This window comes from Pan troglodytes, chromosome 13, assembly GCF_028858775.2.
Source record: "Pan troglodytes isolate AG18354 chromosome 13, NHGRI_mPanTro3-v2.0_pri, whole genome shotgun sequence".
Classification (NCBI taxonomy): Eukaryota; Metazoa; Chordata; class Mammalia; order Primates; family Hominidae; genus Pan; species Pan troglodytes.
In genome coordinates this window covers 84,798,828-84,823,698 of record NC_072411.2, presented here as the reverse complement: position 1 = coordinate 84,823,698, position 24,871 = coordinate 84,798,828, and the positions used below count along the sequence as shown (strand labels likewise).

Sequence of the window (24,871 nt, the reverse complement as noted above, 5' to 3'; positions counted from 1 at the left end):
GATGGGGGTTTCACTATGTTGGCTAGGCTGGTCTTGAACTCCTGGCCTTAAGTGATCCTTCCACTTGGCCTCCCAAAGTGCTGGGATTATGTGCGTGAGCCACTGCACCCAGACAACAAAATGAATTTTAAAGTTTATTTAATTTCGGTAGTGAAATAGGTTTTCTTTTTGCATCTTGAATTTATTACAAATTAACTTGATAGGATTAATTTACATTAGTTAATTAATACAAATTAACTTTCCAAAGTCTTAACATGATGATTGAGATTATAGGCCTTTTGATAGATCATGTTATTCATTCTTGAGTTCTTTGGTGATTATTGACAGGTGAATTGCTAACATACTAAAAATAACAATATAGTTGATCTTCAAGTAATATACCCAAGTTTTTATAGTAAAACATGAGATACTGCTGTTCCAAGTCTGAAAAATATATATAAACATGTTTAAAATCATTAAACATTTTTTCACTCCTGTCACAAAATAGAAAGTATATTTAAAATATAAAACAAGAAAGCTGGGTTACAGACTGGTAAAGATAAATCTAAGATTTCTCAAAAATAGAGGAAAAATGGTACAGACTTTACCTTACCTTCATAATTTTCATGATAAGAAAGAGAAGATGTTTTGTAAATAAATGATTTTTCCTAAATACATTAAAGCCAACAAATTGTTTCATTTTATTACTTTCAGTTGGCAGTGGCTGCTGAAATATTTTTTGTGTGTGTGTATGTATTTTTTGCCTTAACGCCATATACTTTATCTAATGACCTGAGAAAGATATTTCAATGTATAGGTGGGACTTGTTGCTAGTTAACTGGCTTCAGAGCCATGTTTTAGTTAGCTAATGTTTTACCACTTGGTAATATAAATAGCCACTTAGAATTCAAGTTTTCTAAGTTTTCAATTTCATATTTTCCAAAAATCAACACTTATTCTTTTAAAGACATTTTACTTCCTCCAAACATTTGAAATAGCAGTTATGACAAAAACATGAATATCTCAATAGATGCAGAAAAGGCCTTCGATAAAATTCAACACCCTTTCATGCTAAAAACACTCAAAAAACTAGATATTGATGGAACATATCTCAAAATAATATGAGTTATTTATGACAAAACCACAGTCAATATCATACTGAATGGGCAAAAGCTGCAAGCATTCCCTTTGAAAACCGGCACATGACAAGGATGCCCTCTCTCACCACTCCTATGTACTGGAAGTTCTGGCCAGGACAATCAGGCAAGAGAAAGAAACGGTATTCAAACAGGAAGAGAGGAAGTCAAATTATCTGTTTGCAGATGACATAATTATATATTTAGAAAACCCCATCATCTCAGCCCAAAAACTCCTTAAGCTGATAAGCAACTTCAGCAAAGTCTCAGGATACAAAATTAATGTGCAAAAATCACAAGCATTCCTATACTCCAATAATTGACAAACAGAGAGCCAAATCGTGAGTGAACTCCCATTCACAATTGCTACAAAGAGAATTAAATACCTAGGAATCCAACTTACAAGGGATGTGAAGGACCTCTTCAAGAACTACAAACCACTGCTCAAGGAAATGAGAGAGGACAGAAACAAATGGAAAAAGCATTCCATGCTCATGGATAGGAAGAATTAATATCGTGAAATAGTCATACTGCCCAAAGTAATTTATAGATTCAATGCCATCCCCATCAAGCTATCAAGGACTTTCTTCACAGAATTGGAAAAAACTACTTTAAATTTCATATGGAACCAAAAAAAAGAGCCCATATAGCCAAGGCAATCCTAAGCAAAAAGAACAAACTATACTACAAGGCTCAGTAACCAAAACAGCATGGTACTGGTACCAAAACAGAGCTATAGACCAATGGAACAGAACAGAGCCCTCAGAAATAACGCCACGCATCTACAACCATCTGATCTTTGACAAACCTGACAAAAACAAGCAATGGGGAAAGGATTCCCTATTTAATAAATGATGTTGGGAAAACAGCCTAGCCACATGTAGAAAACTGAAACTGGGACCCCTTCCTTACACCTTATATAAAAATTAAGTTGATAGATTAAAGACTTAAATGTAAGATCTGAAACCATAAAAAACCTAGAAGAAAACCTAGGCAACACCATGCAGGACATAGGCATGGGCAAAGACTTCATGACTAAAACACCAAAAGCAATGGCAACAAAAGCCAAAACAGATAAATGGGATCTAATTAAAGAGCTTCTGCATGGCAAAACAAACTATGATCAGAGTGAACAGGCAACCTAAAGAATGGGAGAAAATTTTTGCAATCTATCCATCTGACAAAGGGCTAATATTCAGAATCTACAAGGAACTTAAATTTACAAGAAAAAAATCCCATTAAAAGTGGGCAAAGGATATGAACAGACACTTCTCAAAAGAAGACATTTAGGTGGCCAGCAAAGATATGAAAAAAAGCTCATCATCAGTGGTCATTAGAGAAATGCAAATCAAAAACACAATGAGATACCATGTCACATCAGTTAGAATGGCGATCATTAAAAAGTGAGGAAACAACAGATGCTGGAGAGGATGTGGAGAAATAGGAATGCTTTTACACTGTTAGTGGGAGTGCAAATTTGTTCAACCATTGTGGAAGACAGTGTGGCGATTCCCCAAGGATCTAGAAATAGAAATACCATTTGACCCAGCAATCCTGTTACTGGGTATATACCTAAAGGATTATAAATAATTTTACTATAAAGACACATGCACACGTATGTTTATTGGAGCACTATTCACAATAGGAAAGACTTGGAACCAACCCAAATGCCCATCAATGTTAGACTGGATAAGGAAACGGGCACAAACACACCATGGAATACTATGCAGCCATAAAAAAGGATGCGTTCATGTCCTTTGCAGGGACAGGGATGAAGCCGGAAACCATTATTCTCAGCAAACTAACAGGAACAGAAAACCAAACACTACATGTTGTCACTCATAAGTGGGAGTTGAACAATGAGAACATATGGACACAGGGAGGGGAACATCAACACTGGGGCCTGTCGGCGGGGTAGGGGGCAAGGGGAAGGACAACATCAGAAGAAATACCTAATGTAGATGACAGGTTGATGGGTGCAGCAAACCACCATGGCACATGTATACCTATGTAACAAACCTGCACGTTCTGCACATGTATTGCAGAACTTGAAGTATTAAAAAAAAAATAGCAGTTGCTTAATGAAGATTGTCCATAAGTAATTAACACAGACCTTTTTGGGGATGATTACTAACTTTCAGGACCACAGGCCACTAGGTGATGCACTCAAATGACTACTTAATGCAATCAAGTGGTTGAAAGATGCATTTCTGGAGTCCATACTGATGTAGACCAGTTTGGCGTTGAGACTTTGGCTGTATTTTTGGCTAGTTTCCATTCACAAAATATACCTAGCTGTTTACAAAGGGACTCAGTGACAGTACAAGAATCTAAGTGTAAATTCAGTGTTAAACAGAAAAATGACTCAAGCCAGTGAAACACATTTTTATGTATGATTAGTAATTTATACTCAGCTTGGTCATTGGCCTAAATTTTGTAATTCTTACTGAAAAGAAACTGTATTAGTCTGTTTTGCATTGCAATGAAGGAATACCTGGGACTGGTTACCTTATAAAGAAAACGTTTATTTGACTTGCAGTTCTGCAGGCTGTAAAAACATGGCACCAGCATCTGCTCAGCTTCTGGTGAGGTCTCAGGGAGCTTTTACTCATGGCAGAAGGCACGGGGGAAGAAGGCATGTCACACAGAGAAGGAGCGAAAAAGAGAGGAGGTGGTGGTGCCAAGTTCCTTTTAACAACCAGCTCTTGCAGGAACAAACACAGCAGGAACTCATTACCACTGGGGAAGGCACAAAGCCATTTATGAGGGATCAGCCCCCATCACCCAAACATCTCCCACCAGGCCCCATATCCAACACTGGGGATCATATTTCAACATGAGATTTGGAGGGGACAAATACTCACTCAAACCATATTACAAACTTCTTCTTCACTAGAAGAATTTGGGTATATGTAAGTAAGTTTTCAGTATATGTGTAAAGTAGAATATTATCAGAAAGGTTATTTACTTTTCATCTTCATTATCAATTTTTATTCTATAGGTATAAAAATTTAAAATGCATTTTGTTAATTTAATCTTTTATTATTTCTTAACAGTCACAATGGAATAAATGTGCCTACTTTAAGACATCTCTCTGGTTTTGTTGGCAGATTTAAGGACTAACACTAGACTAAATATTACACAAAGATTCTATTCAAATGACTTAAAAGTGCTACCCTTTTACTAAAAATTTTATCGTACTAAACATCTTTGAAATGTGTGTCCCATAGGAAATGTGTTTTTTTTGATAACCGTACTTCTAAAAAAATTCCCACTTTCAGCACTGTCAGAAAACAGAGCAAATTTAAAGAAAATTTTGAGAATATAAGATTACATAAACATTTCATTTTACTTTTCCTTTATCTTAATCATATACCTTTAAATAAAAAAGCTATGAAAGACCTAAATAAAATTTGAGAAATTAGAATAGACAAACATCATTAATGCCCAAAACATAATTTATTTATTAGAGATGGGGTCTTGCTATGTTGCCCAGGCTGCATTCAAAATCCTGAGCCCAAGCAATCCCTCCTGCCTCAGCCTCTCAAGTAGATGGGACAATAGGCGCACACCACCATACCTGGCTGTAAGCCACATACTTTAAATGGACCTAATTTCCAAGGCTGGCTGCCTGATTGATAGAATGTGCTTTGGTCAGCTGGAATTGATACCATGTTAGAGGGTCAGCTGCACACAAAAATGGTGTTGCTGAGAGAAATGGCACATTATACCTGGTACTCCTTAGAGGTGCTCTATCTACTGTATCAATATAGCCATTAAAAGCTCAATCTGCCAGCTGTTTTTGAAAGACCCAATAATACTGTTATGACTATATAAGATAACCTTGATGTATGTCACTTTATGATACATGTTTCTTAACATGACTCCCAGGGGGCCCTGGCTTAGAGCTGATTCCAAAGGCACACAGCTTAGGTCAAATTATAGGACACATAATATTTACTATTTTATTTACTGCCTAAAATGTTTCTCAACAACTAACAAGTGTAGGAAACATTTATAGGTAGTAATGTAAGTACCTTATGAGCTCAGTGACAAAACAGTGAATTACAGACAGTTGGAAGATGGGGACCATGTCTTGGATTCCTTTCGTACACTCCTCAGTGTCCAGTGTGGTGATATGCACATAACCAGTATATTTCAGTAAGTATTTACCCAAGTAAGACTTCTTTAGGCATTCCATTTTGGGATTCTTGTAGAAAGAAGCCAATTTTGTAGAACTCCTAGGCTTTAAACATTCGAGAATGAAAGGCTCTTGCCATTACTGATCATAATTCAAAAAGCTGGTGTTAAGTGTGACAAGTGGTGACTGTTCCATATATGCCCACAGGCATACAGCAGAATCCAGACAGAGTTGAGTATATAGTAGAGAAAAAGATGGGAGAATATGAAGAACAAAGTCTATTTTAACATTAATTATGGCTATAATAACCTTTATGAGGAAATACTGGTGAGCAGGATAAAGTGATATTGAAAAGAAAAAAAGGAAAACTCTTCAAAACACAATAAAGCATATTCTAACAGGTTTTTGAAAAAAATTGCAAACCTTTTAATTCACTGACCTCTTTTGACTGATTGGAATTTTTACCAGTCTGTACACTCCGAATTATAACTAAACAACTACATGTTACTGACAAATTTGTGATTCTTTGAGTCTAAACAACACAGAAACTAAAAGATCCCTTTCCTAGATTTATATACTTGATTTTCTTATAAAAATAACTTCAGTTATTATGTCAATATTTATCTGAAAAAGGCAGCCCTCTGACAGTAAACTAGTAACTGGAATAACTACAGTATCATTATGAGCTACAGTAAAACAACCTGTAAAGTAATTTTTCCTATTTGAATAATAAATAGACTGGACAGGAGTGAAAAACCAAAACTATGAAAGAAAAACCCAATGTAAATAAAGGATACAGGTCAAAACAAAGTTCAGAAGGCAAATATGTAAATATTAGATGCCTCAAAAATCAACTATCAGTGGGAAAATGTCTATGAAAGCAATTTCAGAAAATACATGAACACATATATCTTTAAAACATAGAACTCTAAATACTTGATAACATATTTAGGATACTCTACAATGCCCAGTTAATTGCTATAATTTTTTTCCCTCAGGTTTTCCTGGATGATACAGCAAACTACAGAATTTGTGCACTTACTGTTGCTCAAATTTGTGTACTTACTGTGTGCACATATACTGCTGCACTGTTTCTCGGCTGTGAAAAATTAAAAGCATTTTTTCAACCTTTGAGAAGGAAAGAAAACAATGAAGAATCTCTTCATAATAATATAGCATAACAGGGTTTGCTTACTGTGCCACATCATGGGTGTTTTTAAAACGAAATATAAATATATGGTCAGGGATAGCATTTTTAGGAGAACAAGTGACCAAAAACTAAGTTACCTCTTTTCAGGCCAGCCAAAAAACATGAAGGGAAAGTGGACTTTATACAACTTAGACATTTATGTAGATAATAGCACAGCAGACTCATGTTCAAGCCAGCCACCTGAAACATCATAAGTCCATAGAGGGGGACAGCAATCTATGGTCCATGGACTGAATCCGGCCTACTTTTGTATGGCTCTGAGCTAAGAATCGTTTTAATATTTTTTAAAGGTTGTTAAAAGCAAATAACAAAGAATACATGATGACTCTATTCTTGTTCTCATGTGTGAACCATATAGCCTGCAAAGTCTAAAATATTTATAAACCGGCCCTTTACAGAAAAAGTTTGCAGACCCTTCTTTTACACCAGTGCTGTAGATAATTCTGGCAGTACAACTGCAAGTCTAAGATAATGTTCATTCATTCCCATCATAAATGTAACATTCTAAATAGGTGTCTTCTGATGTCATCTGTCAGAATTTCTTTTAAACTTTTTCTTCATCTTCAACATTATCAAAGTTCATCCTATAATAATAATGTAAAGGCGATAGAGAAAGGAGAAAGTATGAGTTGGTAATGTTAAAAATAAGGTGAAATACCACAAACCAACATTTTACTTTTTCAGAAATACTCAATATTCTTATTTAATGGATCATGACATGAAATATACTTTGCCAAAATATAACAATAAAAAAGAAAAGAATATCTCCTAGTTCTTACCTGCCCACAGCAGATATTACTAACTATATAGGTTTACATAATTTCAAGCATATTGGGTATTCTCTTTAACTTAATTTCAGGTATGATATTCTAGATTATGACAATTTTTAAATTTCAAATATTTAATGAGATAAAAGTTATACCTTTCAAAATAAAATATCTTGAGAAAACTAATATAGCGAAACACTAGAAAAACATGTTTGTTCAGTGGAACCAAGAAAATACAGACTCATAACTCTTTCCTACCTTTCAGATTTGTAAAAAATATTCTTGAGGTAGGTTGTAAGGCTTTGTCTATTGGGGTCTGCAGTTTGAACTGGATTACAGTAGAACCTACTGTCTAATATGGTGCTATAAAGCCAGTCTTCTCTAGCCCTTTCCAGAGGCTGAGCTATTTTGTCCTCCTTTCGCCTCATAGGGAAAGAATCCGAGATAACTCATGTGATTGTATTAAATTCCATTTTAAAAGCACTACAACATTCATAGACTCTGTTCTGTTTTTAAGTATGATCTACAGTAACACCGATTTGAAAAAGGTAAAACTGAACTGCCTTCTGAAGAGTAACAGGAAAAAGGTTGTGCTGCTTCTTGACAGATTAAAGATTCGAAGAGGGGCCAACACAAATATGGGTTTCAATACGTTCTGATTACACCAAGAACAAAAGAAAATTTGCTATTCAAAACGTGTTATGAGGCTCCAGTATATTTATTCCTAACAATTCAATGCTTTATTTACATTTGAACAAAATTTAAATAATTTATGGCCACAGTCACTATTTTTTTTTTAATGGCTTTGTTGAGATATATTTCACATACCATAAAATTCCCACATTTAAAGGAGTTTAGTGGTTTTGGTATATTCAGAGTTGTCCAACTGTCATTACAATCTAATTTTAAAACATTTTTCCATATTCCCAAAATAAACTCCTTACTATCCATTAGCAGTTACCCCATTTTTGCTCTTTTCTATCCCACTCCACTTCAGCCCCAGGCAACCATTAACCTACGTTCTGTCTCTATGGATTATTCTAGATATTTAACATCAATAGTATTATATAATATTTGGCCTTTGTGACTGGCTTCATTCACTAAACATTTTCCAGAGTTTATCCATGTTGTAGCATAGGTCAGTACTTAATTCCTTTTATGGCTGAAAATATTCTATTCAATGGATACACCACATTTCATTTATCTGTCAGTTGACAGACATTTTGTTTCATTTTTTTTGCTATTATGAATGATACTGCAATAAATATTTGTATACATGTTTTTGCATGGACCACAGTCACTATTTTTTGTTAAGTGGTTTTACTTGTCCAAATTTTTAAAAGCATTTCAGTGTCTAGGCTACATTTTGATTGTCCTATTTCCCAAAGTAGAATTTTCAGCTATCTTACTATTTTTTGATGCCTCATTTTGTTGTCTCTGGACGCATGTAATGTATAGGAAAAATAAATTTTGCTAACTTTTGCCAACTTTTGCCAAAGTCAACTCTAGGCTTAGTCCATACCTTATTCCTCTTGCCTTGATTTTGGAGAGTTTCCAATTTTTCACTTATTAAGGCAGCGATTGCTTTTGCATCTCTGGTATTTATCTGCTCTTCTTGAAAATTTCTCTAAAATTAAAAACACTTGTTATCTTTTAAGTATTTAATAAAAACATAACATTTCCACCTAAGAAACTTGATTAAATATGCTTTCAAGTTCTTTTGTTCCAAAACTTGAAGTGTTTGAAATTCAAATTTATTCTCTTCAAGGAAATAATGCTGCAAAAGCAGTTAACCCATAATGCACCTAAAATAAATACTAATAATAGTGTCACGGAAACATGAAACAATTCTTTGTTAAAAAAAAAAAAAAGCATCACTGACTCCAAAAGCCTCAAAACATCGAAACTGTGCAAGAACAGATGTTCCTGGATAAAGTTTGAGAGGGCATTCCAAGATGGCTGAGTAGGAACAGCTCCGGTCTGCAGCTCCTAGTGTGATCAACGCAGAAGACAGGTGATTTCTGCACTTCCAACTGAGGTACCTGGTTCTTCTCATTGGGACTGGCTGGACAGTGGGTGCAGCCCACAGAGGGCGAGAAGAAGCCAGGGCGGGGATTGAGGGGGTGTTGCCTCACCCAGGAAGTGCAAAGGGTTAGGTGACTTCCCTTTCCTAGCCAAGGGAAACCGTGACAGACTACCTGAAAAAATGGGACACTCTCGCCCAAATACTGCACTTTTCCCAAGGTCTTAGCAATCGGCAGACAAGGAGATTCTCTCCCGGGCCTGGCTCAGAGGGTCCCACACCCATGGAGCCTTGCTCACTGCTAGTGCAGCAGTCTAAGATTGAACTGCAAGGTGGTAGCCTGGCTGGGGGAGGGGTGTCTGCCATTGTGGAGGCTTGAGAAGGTAAACAAGGTGGACAGGGAAGCTCAAACTGGGTGGAGCCCACCAGAGCTCAACAAGGCCTTCGGCCTCTAGACTCCACCTCTGTTGGCAGGGCATAGCTGAACAAAAGGCAGCAGACAACTTCTGCAGACTTAAACGTTCCCGTCTGACAGCTCTGAAGACAGTGGTGGTTCTCCCAGCACGGCGTCTGAGCTCTGAGAAGGGACAGACTGCCTCTTCAAGTGAGTCCCTGATCCCCATGTAGCCCGACTGGGAGACACCTTCCAGTAGGGGCCGACAGACACCTCATATAGGCGGCTGCCCTTCTGGGACAAAGCTTCCAGAGGAAGCATCAGGCAGCAATATTTGCTGTTCTGCAATATTTGCTGTTCTGCAGCCTCTGCTGGTGATACCCAGGCAAACAGGGTCTGGAGTGGACCTCCAGCAAACTCCAACAGACCTGCAGCTGAGGGACCTGTCAGAAGGAAAACAAACAAACAAAGGAATAGCATCAGCATCAACAAAAAGGTCATCTACACCAAAACCCCATCTGTAGGTCACCAACATCAAAGACCAAAGATAGATAAAACCACAAAGATGGGGAGAAACCAGAGCAGAAAAGCTAAAAATTCTAAAAATCAGAGCGCCTCTTCTCCTCCAAAGGATTGCAGCTCCTTGCCAGCAATGGAACAAAGCTGGACGGAGAATGACTCTGATGAGTTGACAGAAGTAGACTTCAGAAGGTCGGTAATAACAAACTTCTCTGAGCTAAAGAAGGATGTTTGAACACGTCGCAAGGAAGCTAAAAACCTTGAAAAAAGATTAGACGAATGGCTAACTAGAATAAACAGTGTAGAGAAGACCTTAAAGGACCTGATGGAGCTGAAAACCATGGCACAAGAACTTGGTGACACATGCACAAGCTTCAATAGCCAATTTGATCAAGTGGAAGAAAGGGTATCAGTGATGGAAGATCAAATTAATGAAATAAAGCGAGAAGACAAGGTTAGAGAAAAAAAGAGTAAAAAGAAATGAACAAAACCTCCAAGAAATATGGGACTCTGTGGAAAGACCAAATCTATGTTTGATTGGTGCACTTGAAAGTGATGAGGAGAATGGAACCAAGTTGGAAAACACTCTTCAGGATATTATCCAGGACTTCCTCAACCTATCAAGGCAGGCCAACATTCAAATTCAGGAAATACAGAGAACACCACAAAGATACTCCTCAAGACAAGCAACCCCAAGACACATAATTGTCAGATCCACCAAGGTTGATATGAAGGAAAAAATGTTAAGGGCAGCCAGAGAGAAAGGTCGAGTTACCCTCAAAGGGAAGCCCATCAGACTAACAGCGGATCTCTCGGCAGAAACTCTACAAGCCAGAAGATAGTGGGGGCCAATATTCAACATTCTTAAAAGAATTTTAAACCCAGAATTTCATATCCAGCCAAACTAAGCTGCATACGTGAAGGAGAAATAAAATCCTTTACAGACAAGCAAATGCTGATTTTGTCACCACCAGGCCTGCCTTACAAGAGCTCCTGAAGGAAGCACTAAACTTAGGAAGAAACAACCGGTACCAGCTATTGCAAAAACATGCCAAATCGTAAAGACCATTGATGCTATGAAGAAACTACATCAATTAACAGGCAAAATAATCAGCTAACATCATAATGACAGGATCAAATTCACACATAACAATATTAACCTTAAATGTAAATGGGCTAAATGCCCCAATTAAAAGACACAGGCTGGCAAACTTGATAAAGAGTCAAGACCCATCAGTGTGCTGTATTCAGGAGACCCATCTCATGTGCAAAGATGCACACAGGCTCAAAATAAAGGGATGGAGGAAGATCTACCAAGCAAATGGAAACCAAAACAAAACAAAACAAAACAAAAAAAACCATGGGTTGCAATCCTAGTCTCTGATAAAACAGATTTTAAACCAACAAAGATCAAAGAGACAAAGAAGGCTATTACATAATGGTAAAGAGATCAATTCCACAAGAAGAGCTAACGATCCTAAATATAAATGGACCCAATACAGGAGCACCCAGATTCATTAAGCAAGTCCTTAGAAACCTACAAAGACACTTAGACTCCCACACAATAATAATGGGGGACTTTAACACCACACTGTTAATATTAGATCAATGAGACACAAGGTTAAGAAGGATATCCGGGACTTGCACTGAGCTCTGCAAAAAGCAGACCTAACAGACATCTACAGAACTCTCCACCCCAAATCAACAGAATATACATTCTTCTCAGAACTACACTGCACTTATTCTAAAATTGACAACATATTTGGAAGCAAAACACTCCTCAGCAAATGTACAACAACAGAAATCACAACAAATTGTCTCTCAGACCACAGTGCAATCAAATTAGAACTCAGGATTAAGAAACTCACTCAAAACCACACAACTATGTGGAAACTGAACAACCTACTCCTGAATGACTACTGGGTAAATAACGAAATGAAGGCAGAAATAAAGATGTTCTTTGAAACCAATGGGAACAAAGACACAACATACCAGAATCTCTGGGACACAGCTAAAGCAGTGTTTAGAGGGAAATTTATAGCACTAAATGCCCACAGGAGAAATGAGGAAAGATCTAAAATCGACACCCTAACATCACAATTAAAAGAACTAGAGAAATAAGAGCAAACAAATTCAAAAGCTAGCAGAAGACAAGAAATAACTAAGATCAGAGCAGAACTGAAACAGAGACACAAAAAACCCTTCAAAAAATCAATGAATCTAGGAGCTGGTTTTTTGAAAAGATCAACAAAATTGATAGTCTGCTAACAAGACTAATAAGAAAAGAGAGAAGAATCAAATGGATGCAATAAAAAATGATGAAGGGGATATCACCACCAATCCCACAGAAATACAAACTACCATCAGAGAATACTATAAACACCTCTACACAAATAAACTAGAAACGCTAGAAGAAATGGATAAATTCCTGGACACAAACACCCTCCCAAGACTAAACCAGGAAGAAGATGAATTTCTGAATAGACCAATAGCAGGCTCTGAAATTGAGGCAATAATTAATAGCCTATCAACCAAAAAAAGTCCAGGACCAGAAGGATTCACAGCTGAATTCTACCAGAGCTACAAAGAGGAGCTGGTACCATTCCTTCTGAAACTATTCCAATCAATAGAAACAGAGGGAATCCTCCCTAACTCATTTTATGAGGCCAACATCATCCTGATACCAAAGCCTGGCAGAGACACAACAAAAAAAGGGAATTTTAGACCAATATCCCTGATGAACATCGATGTGAAAATCCTCAATATTGATGTGAAAATCCTCAATAAAATACTGGCAAACTGAATCCAGCAGCACATCAAAAAGCTTATCCACCAAGATCAAGTCAGCTTCATCCCTGGGATGCAAGGCTGGTTCAACATACGCAAATCAATAAATGTAATCCTTCACATAAACAGAACCAAAGACAAAAACTACATGATTATCTCAATAGATGCAGAAAAGGCCTTTGACAAAATTCAACAGCTCTTCATGCTAAAAACTCAATAAACTAGGTACTGATGGAATGTATCTCAAAATAATAATAGCTATTCATGACAAACCCACAGCCAATATTATACTGAATGGGCAAAGACTGGAAGCATTCCCTTTGAAAACCAGCACAAGACAAGGATGCCCTCTCTCACCACTCCTATTCAACATAGTACTGGAAGTTCTGGCCAGGGCAATTAGGCAAGAGAAAGAAATAAAGGGTATTCAATTAGGAAATGAGGAAGTCAAATTGTCCCTGTATGCAGATGACATGATTGTTTATTTAGAAAACCCCATCATCTCAGCCCCAAATCTCCTTAAGCTGATAAGCAACTTCAGCAAAGTCTCAGGATACAAAATCAATGTGCAAAAATCACAAGCATTCCTATACACCATCAACAGAGAGCCAAATCATGAGTGAACTCCCATTTACAATTGCTACAAAGAGAATAAAATACCCAGGAATCCAACTTACAAGGGATGTGAAGGACCTCTTCAAGGAGAACTACAAACCACTACTCAAGGAAATAAAAGAGGACACAAACAAATGGAAGAATATTCCATGCTAATGGATAGGAAGAATCAATAGTGTGAAAATGGCCATACTGCCCAAAGTAATTTATAGATTCAATTCCATCCCCATCAAGCTACCAATGACTTTCCTTACAGAATTGAAAAAAACTACTTTAAATTTCATATGGAACCAAAAAAGGGCCCATATTGCCAAGACAATCCTAAGCAAAAAGAACAAAGGTGGAGGCATCACGGTACCTTTCTTCAAACTATACTACAAGGCTACAGTAACCAAAACAGCATGGTACTGGTACCAAAACAGATATATAGACCAATGGAACAGAACAGAGCCCTCAGAAATAACACCACACATCTACAACCATCTGATCTTTGACAAACCTGACAAAAACAAGCAATGGGGATACGCTATTTAATAAATGGTGCTGAGAAAACTGGCTAGCCATATGTAGAAAGGTGAAACTGGATCCCTTCCTTACACCTTATACAAAAATTAATTCAAGATGGATTAAAGACCTAAACATAAGATCTAAAACCATAAAAACCCTAGAAGAAAACCTAGGCAATACCATTCAGGACATAGGCATGGGCAAGGACTTCATGACTAAAACACCAAAAGCAATGGCAACAAAAGCCAAAATTGACAAATGGGATCTAATTAAACTAAAGAGCTTCTGCACAGCAAAAGAAACTATCATCAGAGTGGAAGGCAACCTACAGAATGGGAGAAAATGTTGGCAATCTACCCATCTGACAAAGGGCTAATATCCAGAATCTACAAAGAACTCAAACAAATTTACAATAAAAAAAAAAACCATCAAAAAGTGGGCAAAGGATATGAACAGACACTTCTCAAAAGAAGACATTTATGCAGCCAACAGACGCATGAAAAAATGCTCATCATCACTGGTCATCAGAGAAATGCAAATCAAAACCACAATGAGATACCATCTCACACCAGTTAGGATGGCGATCATTAAAAAGTCAGGAAACAACAGATGTTGGAGAGGATGTGGAGAAACAGGAACACTTTTACACTGTTGGTGGGAGTGTTAATTAGTTCAACCATTGTGTAAGACAGTGTGGCGATTCCTCAAGGATCTAGAATTAGAATTACCATTTTACCCAGCAATCCCACTACTGGGTATAGACCCAAAGGATTATAAATCATGCTAGTATAAAGACACATGCACACATATGTTTACTGCAGCACTATTCACAATAGCAAAGACCTGGAACCACCCCAAAGTACATCAATGATAGACTGGATTAAGAAAATGTGGCACATATACACCATGGAATACTATGCAGCCATAAAAAAGGATGCGTTCATGTCCTTTGCAGGGACATGAATGTAGCTGGAAACCATCATTCTCAGCAAACTATCACAAGGACAGAAAACCAAACACCTCATGTTCTCACTCACAGGTGGGAATTGAACAATGAGATCACTTGGACACAGTGGGGGGAACATCACATACTGGGGCCTGTTGGGGAGTTCAGGGCTGGGGGAGGGATAGCATTAGGAGAAATACCTAATGTAAATGATGAGTTGATGGGTGCAGCAAACCAACACGACACATGTATACCTATGTATCAAACCTGCACATTGTGCACATGTACACTAGAACTTAAAGTATAATTAAAACAAACAAAAACATGTTCCCAGAGGACCGAACTCATTCCACTCTAATACAATCATTAGCACTGCCCAACCATGACCAACAACAGTAATGGAAAGCAACATGTATCTCCTAGTTTTCATCTGGGCACAGCAGGAAGGTGGCTGAAAAGCAGGGGAAGGAACAGGTCAACATATCCTGACCTGCTTATTTGGATCTGGGGCCACCTGTTGTCTTAATCTTGGTGTGAACTCTAATCCCCAACTATGTGCTAGGATTTTGTTTTGTGTGTAACTGCCCACCTGGTTTGTGTTTCTCTTTACTCCAACCACTATTCTGCTTTGGCCTTCCTGTCTGGCCTCAATGGCTGAATGCTACCCTTGTTTTTCAATTTGGACAGGGATGTTTGGTTCTTAACTTTGTCCCCTGGACTCCTCTGGACACATGGCAACATCTTTTCAAACAGCTCTGTCTATGGTATGGTTAACTCTTGTAACTGCTCATTAAATTGATACTTCTCTGATATTATCCGAAGAAGATCCCTATTTATGTCACCCATCTCTCAGCTATTCTGAAAACTGAGAAATAGAGCTGTTGATTCAAAGAAATGGAGACTCAGGCTCTGGTATAAGCTGCCTCTCACCTCCATCAAGTTCTGCTTGCTCTAGATTGTTCTTAAGACAGAGACAGATTCTTGACAAATCAAAAACCTTCACTGAAAAATCTAGATGTGTGGCAATTCTAGATTTCTGAAATTCATCATCCAATTTCTTAATTTAGCCCTATTCATCACAAAATGTAACCACCAATAAATAACATCACATCTTAACCTAATTCTCCCTCAAAATGTGGGGAGCGCACGGCAACATATTCATACTTATGTACATGGCATTTGAGGTTGGGGCATGGAAAAATACTGAGGCACTGTGTGTATGTTATTTGTGCATGAGAATATAACTCCTTGACCCTAAAAACAGGACACGGAGTGTAGTGTGTAGTGTGATAAGGAATGCTGAAAACAGCCTCCTGAGAACGCAGTTTGAGCATTTTTACAAGGCCACAGGTGTCTCATGACCAGACCTCAAAAAAGCCATCTAGTGGATATCTGTGGTTTAACAAGCCCTTTCAATAAATACTTGGTGGATGGATGATGCTGGGGTGGACTCTCTTAGAAGAGCTGCCCCCCACCCCTCCACCGGCCCTGCTCAGCTGGAGTTGTCTGAGAACTCATTCTTGGCATTCACTGCAAGCTATAAGCTCTGCAAGTGGTGCCCTCGACGTGATCACCTTGAAGTTATGTGTGAAGGAGGAGAGCTAATCAATTTTCGGGGAATCCCAGTAAGGGACAGTCCTGACTCCCATCAGGAGGATGGGACCCACGCATAAAATACCAGGGGTTGGGTTATCATGGGTCAGGAAATGACCAAAGAACAGAAAGTATTTTTTAAAACAGTGCAACAGCTACTTAAGGCTATCCAGTGCACTGTAGAGCCTGGAGCTCTACACAAGCTTATGCTTTTAATTTGCCAGAAATGCCCTTGGTTTCCTGATCACGGAACCTTAGATTTAGGGTTATGGAAGCAGGTAGGTCACTGCCTGAAAAGAGGAAATGAGCAAGGTCATTTTACTAACGTTACTATTTTGGCCACCTGGGCGCTGGTACGCTCTGCGTGGTATCCTCTTTACCCGCCAGATCGCCCATTATCTCCACCTGAAAGGAATTTGGAAGATTTAAAGGGAGAGATTCCTCTCTACGCTTCATTCCCTTCTATGGGGAATAAGGAAGAGATTTTTTTCTAGTGAGGAAAAACAGGAACCAGAACAGCACGGGGGTGCTCCTCTCTCTACTTCATTCCCTTCTGTAGGGCATAAGGAGTATATTTTTTCAGTGAGGATAAGGACAGACTGGAGCCTTTTCCTCCCCCTATAGAAAAGCCATTGCCTTTCTTTCCTCCAACCTTAAAGGGACCTGCATCTGTTGGCCCCGTTCAGCCAACAGCACCTCCCATCCCCCTTAAGGAGATTAGAGGCTGCCCAAGGGACAGTTCTTAGATTATACCCCCGGTCAGCGAATATTTGTATGATTAGGTGGCTGCGCCTCCTCAACAAACTTCCCGGCTGGAGGGGTGCCTACAGGAGGGAAGGAAAGTGGCTGATTATGATAGTCTTCCTAATATGCAAGTTCTCATTTCCTATTTCCAGCATCAGCCTTTCTGGTCGTGTCTTTTTTCTGCTTCCCTGGAGTATAAGGAAAAGTTAGTTGCATCTTACCAACTCTCCTGCCCCAGGCCTCTGTGGGTAGCAAGAAAGCCAGAGCTATCTGAGATAAAACCTAGAAGGCAGCATGCAACCAACTTTTCCTCAACAAGACATAAATATAGTTAGTGATTCTGCTTACATGGTGTATAGTATTACTCATTTAAATCTTGCACATGTGAAGGGCATTACTAATGAACCCCTACTAGCTTTGTTTCTTCCAGCACAAGAGCTCCTCGGTCCCGTCATCACCCTCTTTACATCATACATATTCGCTCTCATTCTAAGCTACCTGGTCCCTTATCAGAAAAGAATGCTCAAGCTGATGCTCTAGTATGACCGTAGATGTGGTCTGCAGATTCTCCTGCTTTTTTGCGAGTCCAGCTGATCATGATTTTTTTCATCAGAATGCCTGGATTCTTAAACAACAGTTTCATTTGACACTTGCTCAAGCTCGCATGATTATTAAAACTTGTCCTGATTGCCAACAGCATTCTCTTTCCCCTTTTTCCTTAAGGCTTGGTGCCAGCCTACAAGGTCTGGTGCCTAATGCTATTTGGCAAACTGATGTTACTCAGTATCCACCCTTTAAACGTTTTAAATTTCTCCACGTTACCGTGGACACTTATACAGGCCTAATACATGCTACCCCCAGACTAGAAAAAAAACTAAAGATGCAATTGGTCATTTATTTGAATCCATTATAACTTTAAACCTTCCACGAACTATAAAAACTGATAATAGACCTTGCTAGCTTAGTGCTCGATTTGCATATGCATTGCAACTTTAGCACATACAACACAAAACTAGTATTCCTTATACCTCAACTAGTCAAGCCATTGTTAAACAAGCTCATCAAACTCTTAATGTATATCTTAAACAAAAAAGGGGGAATATGGGGCTCTCTTTTCGAGAACAAGACCTGTTGTTAGAGAATCGACCACAACAATGAAGGTGATGACTTGGAAGGCACCTAACACTACCTGGGGACAGCTAAAGAAATTGGATCAACAGGCATCTATTTGGCTTGCAGCTGTGGAAGCCCTCGCAACCGCAGAGAATCGGTTTCTTATGTATCTGGTGGTAAATGGGGAAACTTCTGAGAAAGTAAGACAAACATGGATGTTGGGGTGGCTGGCAATTCTTGTCCTTTGCCAAGTGGGATCAGCTCAAGAACATGTTTATTGGAGTCATGTTTTAAATCCCCGTTTTTAATGTTATTACATGGTGGGATGCTGACCTGCCTTTGTCATCTAATGATACTTTTTGGACAGGAGGTTGATAGATGCCCCTGTCTTACCCCTTAACTGAAAATTTGGGATGGATTAAACTTAATTACTACTTCATTTTATTGTCTAGTAATCCCCCTTTTTTTTCCATAATAGCACATGATAAGTGTGTTACTCTCATTCTTCAGGAGTATCCTTATTACCAGCCCCAAAGGGATACTAGGTTTGCAAACTTGACCTTTATGTCTGCTGTTAGCACTAATCTTACTGAGGTCTCTAATGAAGCTACACAAGTGCCTGATCTTCCTATATACTGTCTGAGTACGGACTGGCGATATAAGTGTGAGGCCATCCAGCGGTTGCCACGCAAACAGCCTGCGCTGCATCAAGAGCCTCTGTTTGATAATGACACCTTACTTGATTAGGGTCCCCATGGTAATCTTATGTCTGCAGATCAGACTATTGGATTTAGGAGTCCCTCCAATAGTTCTATCATCTGGTCAGAGTATGGGCTTTTAGGACCAATATTACAAGTAAAAGGGAAACAAGCTTTAAGCCCTGCTCATACCCAGATTTGGAGATTACGACTTCCTTTTTTTGAATGGGTTCTTTCCCATGGTGAGTATATTACTAGCGGTGGCAACTATACCCTCTCTCTGTGTAATAATGTTACCGACACAGTCTTGATTTGTACTATGCACCCTTATATACTTTTGTTTCGGCAAGGTGTTCCTAACATAGAGCAGAATCAATCCTTTTATAGTATTAAAGTCTCTTCCAGTAGTTGGTATGCCACATGCTTCTCTCATCAAAACGTTATACAATTAAATATAACCTGTGTCATGATCTTAAAATGGCGTGCAGAATGGTGGCTGCCTGTAAATTTAACTTGGAGCTAGGAAGAGGATTCCACCCTGCACCTATTTAGAAAAGCATTGTCTCATACTTGAAAAATAAGATTTCTGGCCATTTCAGTTGCCTTTTTAGTCTCAGCTATTATTATATTAGCAACTGCCGCTACTGCAACTGCTTCTCTGACAGAATCTATTCACACAGCCTCAATGATAAGCCACATGGTATATAATGTAACCCATGAATTTCAGGAATAGGTAAATATTGATAAAACTATTTTGTCTCACCTAGAGACCCTTGAAGCTGCTTTTGAATGGCTAGGGGATCAGCAGCAGGCATTCATTACCCGTCAAAATTTACATTGTGATTGGCAATATAATTCTGTGTCACACCTCTGCCATATAATAGCTCCCAATATGCTTGGGAGAGAGTGAAAGCACATCTGCAAGGGGCTTATCACGATTATTTGTCTTCTCAAATTTCCACTCTTGAGTGTAAATTGAACAACTTGAAGAATAGTCACAGCAACTACAAACAAGTACCCTTCAGCAATTACAGGAAGGTTTTCATTGGTTAAACCCGAACACTTGGTTGTCTGGGTTAAACATATGCATTTAGGTGATGGCCGTTGTACTTATTCTTTTTTTTTATCTGTTTGCTAGGCATTTGCAGACGGCTCTGTGCTGCCACCCAACGTATCTATGACCAAGGAAGAACAACAGAAGTTTACCTTGCATTGGATGACCGGCATGTGCTAAGAATTAAAGAAGGGGGAGACATCGGGGGAGCATGGCAATATATTCAACCTTATGTACGTGGCATTTGAGGTCGGGGCATGGAAAAATACTGAGGCACTGTGTGTATGTTATTTGTGCATGAGAATGAAACTCCTTGACCCCGAAAACAGGACAGGGAGTGGAGTGTGGTGTGATAAGGAACGCTAAAAACAGCCTCCTGAGAATGCAGTTTGAGTGCTTTTACAAGGCCACAGGTGTCTCATGACCGGACCTCAAGCCATCTAGTGGATGTTTGTGGTTTAACAAGCCCTTTCAATAAATACTGTGCGGATGAATGCTGGGGTGGACTCTCTTAGAAGAGCTATCTTGCCCCCATTCAGCTGGAATTGTCTGAGAACTCATTCTTGGCATTCACTGCAAGCTATAAGCTCTGGACAAAAAGTATAAAAATATTTGAAATTATCTATTTTTAATGTTTTACCAGAAAACATGAGTACATGGCAAATACTTTAGTTTATCATTGTTCTTTCCTCCCCACAAAGGAAAGCTCATTACTTTGAAACTTATTCAGTAAAAAGTATACTGAATAGAAATATAGTAAGGAAATATTATTCCAAGCAGCAGTGTGTATTATAGAGTATTCTTAGCGACCTCAACAGTCACCATAACCTTTCACAGAAAGTAGAAAATTACCTTGAATTCCAGCACTCAAAGATAATCACGAATAATACTTTTTTTGTCTCTTTCTAGTAGTTTTCCTATTCATTAGTATAAAAATGTTAAGGCAATTGAGTCTGTATCAACCACGAGACAAAAAACCTTTTAAGATCGCTTGGTATACACGTAAATTCTAAAAACTTGTTATCAGTAATATGTAATAATATAAAAAAATGACAAGGATCAGAAAACAGAAAAAAACATCACTCAGACTGAAACACATCTTTTGAGCTTGGCCTACTAAGGGAAGGAACAGAGGAAAGTCTGGACATACCTTTGCTCTTTCGTAGAAATAAAATTTAACAGTTGGATAGGCCCTGATCCCAGCTTTCTGGCATGTCTGAGCATAAGCCTGACAGTCTACTTTTCCAGCTTTCACTTTTCCTTTAATCATCTGAAAAAGAAAAATACAGTTTGCCATTTTCTGTTTGGCATAAACTATTTTGGCAACAACAAAGCAATAGGATATAAAACATTTTGAATCTAAGAATTTATTTAAAAAACTTTAATTCTTCCTACTCAAACAAGATTATTTCCATGTTATCCCTTTAAGCCCCTATTCACCTAGCACCACCTCTCCAACAGCAAATAAACCCTCCTTTGCCTCATCAAGAAAACTGAGCAGCTTTATTCTGCAATGTCTCAACTTCTTCCTGCCACCCACTACTGGCACATCATACCATAAACATGTTTCTGTTTCTATCTTTTTCTCCTTTCTCTGGGGGTGTGCTGTGGTAGGACTCTTTGGGCACTCTTTGTCTTGTGAAGGCTGACTTACTCCACCTGTATTCTCCAGTTCCTCCCTGTCAGAACACATATTCTCCAGTGCAGATGTATATAATCATGAAAGGATTCCTTCCTGGATTATGGTTCTTCTGTCATCGTGCTTCTCACGCTCTCTTTTTTTTTTTCTCCTGAGCAGCAGTCTACTGTTTCACTGATTCCCATTGTCTGCTTATTTGGCAACATTTTAGTCTGTCTTCTGTGCTTACTGCTCCCTCCGCTGAAACTGCTGTAAGTTCACCAGTGACCGCTTGACCAAACTGGGCACTTTTTGGTCTTCTTATTGCGCAACTGATGTTTACTGCTGACCACTCCTTTCTTTTTTTTTTTTTTAAAACAATTGGTAATCAATTTATTAAAATAGTTGACTTAAGCATCTGCAATGGTGACTTCCACCTCAACTCCTGGCTCAATACTGGTGGAAGTAATCTGCTTAACAATCTCAGAAGGACTGTGTGAGGCTGACCACTCCTTTCTTATTTCTTTTTTAGCATTTATCACTACTCTCTCTTGGCTTTCTTACCCCTCTGACTGTTCTTCCTTTTTCCAGCATGAGGATCTCCTTTATCTGCCCCTCAAGTTATAATATCCAATCAGAGTTCCATCTTTGATCAACAATCTTTTCACTGTGAACAGGTGCCCAAGGTAGTTTTACATATCTATATGCTGATGTACCCCAATCATTCTCTTCGATTTCATATCTAACCACACATTGGCCTGCTTTGGGTGAATGCCGCATAAGCACCCAAACACAGCATGTCCCCTGAACCCACTTTTCCTCGTTCTATTCATTCAGTTCAAGCCAGAAATTAGGCTCATCCAGACTCCTCTCTATCCTTCATCTATCACATTCAATCCTATTTATTCTTATCTGTCTTTTGTATTTGTCCCCTTCTTTCTATCACCAATGCCCTAATCCTGATTAAAGTTATCACCTCTCACTTCAGGACAATTAAAATATCTTTGCTGCCTCTAGTTTCGTCCCCAAGGCAGGGGTTTACTAAAATGCAGACTAACTTGTGTTAGGGCACAAGCATGTAGGCAGACACACACACTTGCATACCGAAAGTAAGAAAAATGTAGAAATGTTAATTTCGTAAGTGTCTATGTCATTTACAAAATGTTTGTATATTTGCTTACTTGTATTTCCAATTACTTATGAGATGGCACCATACTGTTTCTGGTGCTCTAAACATCCTTCTCTGGCATCACTGACACCCTTCTACCCCTGTTCCAGCTTCATTCTAATTTTACTGTAGCAATTATCTTGTATTACTTATATTTATTTCCATTTTCTCTTTCCACTAGATTAAAATCTCCTTAAAGACATGGAATTTCTTTCTTTTCATCTTCCTTTTCTTTCATGTGGAGTTACGTGGCCCTACTACTTAGCATAATGGCTTTTCATTTGGTACTTAAAATTTGTTGAATGAATGGTCTTTTTCATGTTTAATAATTTTCTACTAGATACAATATAGAGTTGCATTACAAAGTTTATAACTAAAGTTTTTATAGTACATGAGAAATGGAGTAAAGCAGCATTATTACAGAAGGAAGCATAAGAAGATTAGAATGGAAAGAATAAACCTCTTATCTGATGCACCAGCTAATAACAAAAATAATCTTTTATAGCTAGTAAGACCTTTAAAATCCCTCTGCTAAAAAATTCCCATGGCCTGGGATGCTAAGCTTTAGTGTGAACTGGTGGAACTGGAGCTGACTTTCTCATTCCAGTTGAGTGTTTTATACCAACACTAGTGGCAAGAGTTCCTTGAGTTATGGAGGCAAGAAAGCTATCAATCTGGATTAGGTCACTAATAAGACTGTTATGACAGAAAGAAACACCAAAAGCCCAGACTGCATTGAGGGTATGTATTCAGTTTAATTTTATATAAGCATTTACTGAGTTGGGCCCTGAGGATATAAAAATAAATAAAACATGGACTTTGCCCTCAGGAAGAGACAGCCATTTACAAAGGAAGATGGACAATGCTATACCGAAAAATAAACAAAACCAACCAACCGAACAAAACCCAAAATTGCTACAACTAATTATTTCCATTGGTATCCAGCTCCTTTTATTTCTGGTCAAATTAAATATATTTCAAGTAATAATAAATAAAGAATTAATATGCACTGTATCGGTACACTTGATAACATATCCAGGTGACACTGATTAACTGAGAAGGGCAGAGAATAGAGCAGTGCCATCAGAGCTGAGTTTTGCAGTAAGAGCAGAAAAAATACAGATGACCAAGGACAGGACAGAGCATTTTAGAGAGAGGGAGCGGCATGTAAATAAGGACACATGTTCAGAGAACCTGGAGTACTGTTACACTACACTGGAATCTAAGGTGTGAGGTGGACAATAGAGATAGAGCTCATATCAGACACCTGAAGTCAATGTATGCATATTAAGAAACTTAGTAAGTCAGAGAGGGAAATATTTTAGAGGATCACCAGGGCAGCACTGACAAAGGTAGACAGTATAATACCATAGCTGACTCTTGAACAACAAAGGCTTGAACTGTGTTGAACTGCTTGAACTGGGAATTTTTTTTTTAAGCAATTGCAGATGGAAAACAGAATATTCATAGGATGTGAAACCCTGCATACAGAGGGCCCACTGTGAGGCCTGAGCTGCACAGATTTTGGTATGGAATGGGGGTTCCTGGAACCAATCCCCTGAGTATACCAAGGGAAGACTGTACTTAAAAGGCAAATATGGTTAAGTCTAGACAAGAGATGATAGAGGGTTGAAGAAACAGGTTAGCAGTAGAGATGAATAAGAAATGACATTTGAAAGACATTTAGGGGATAAAACTGACAGAATCTAGTAACTGCCTGGAGGGCAACAGAGTACTGGGGTGGGGAGGAGAAAGTAGACAAGAGGGAGAAGAAAGAGAAGTTTCTGGCTTTTATGGCTAGTAGATGATGATGTCTACCAAGATAGAGAAGATGTTAGCTAAAAGTTTTAACAAAGAGG

At 38.5% G+C, this 24,871-nt stretch overlaps 1 protein-coding gene across 1 annotated transcript in view; it reads right to left on the bottom strand.

Moving 5' to 3' along the window:
• Positions 1-121: 121 nt before the first annotated feature.
• Positions 122-24,871, bottom strand: part of DNAJC10 (DnaJ heat shock protein family (Hsp40) member C10) — a 67,657-nt gene continuing 42,907 nt past the window's right edge. Inside the window, exons 21-23 of the mRNA XM_016950141.3 lie at positions 21,377-21,496; positions 8,756-8,860; positions 122-7,050 (exon numbers count right to left, since the gene is read on the bottom strand). Coding sequence (XP_016805630.1) covers positions 7,039-7,050; positions 8,756-8,860; positions 21,377-21,496 — 237 coding nt within the window. The 3' untranslated portion in view covers positions 122-7,038. The remainder of the gene's footprint in view (positions 7,051-8,755; positions 8,861-21,376; positions 21,497-24,871) is intronic.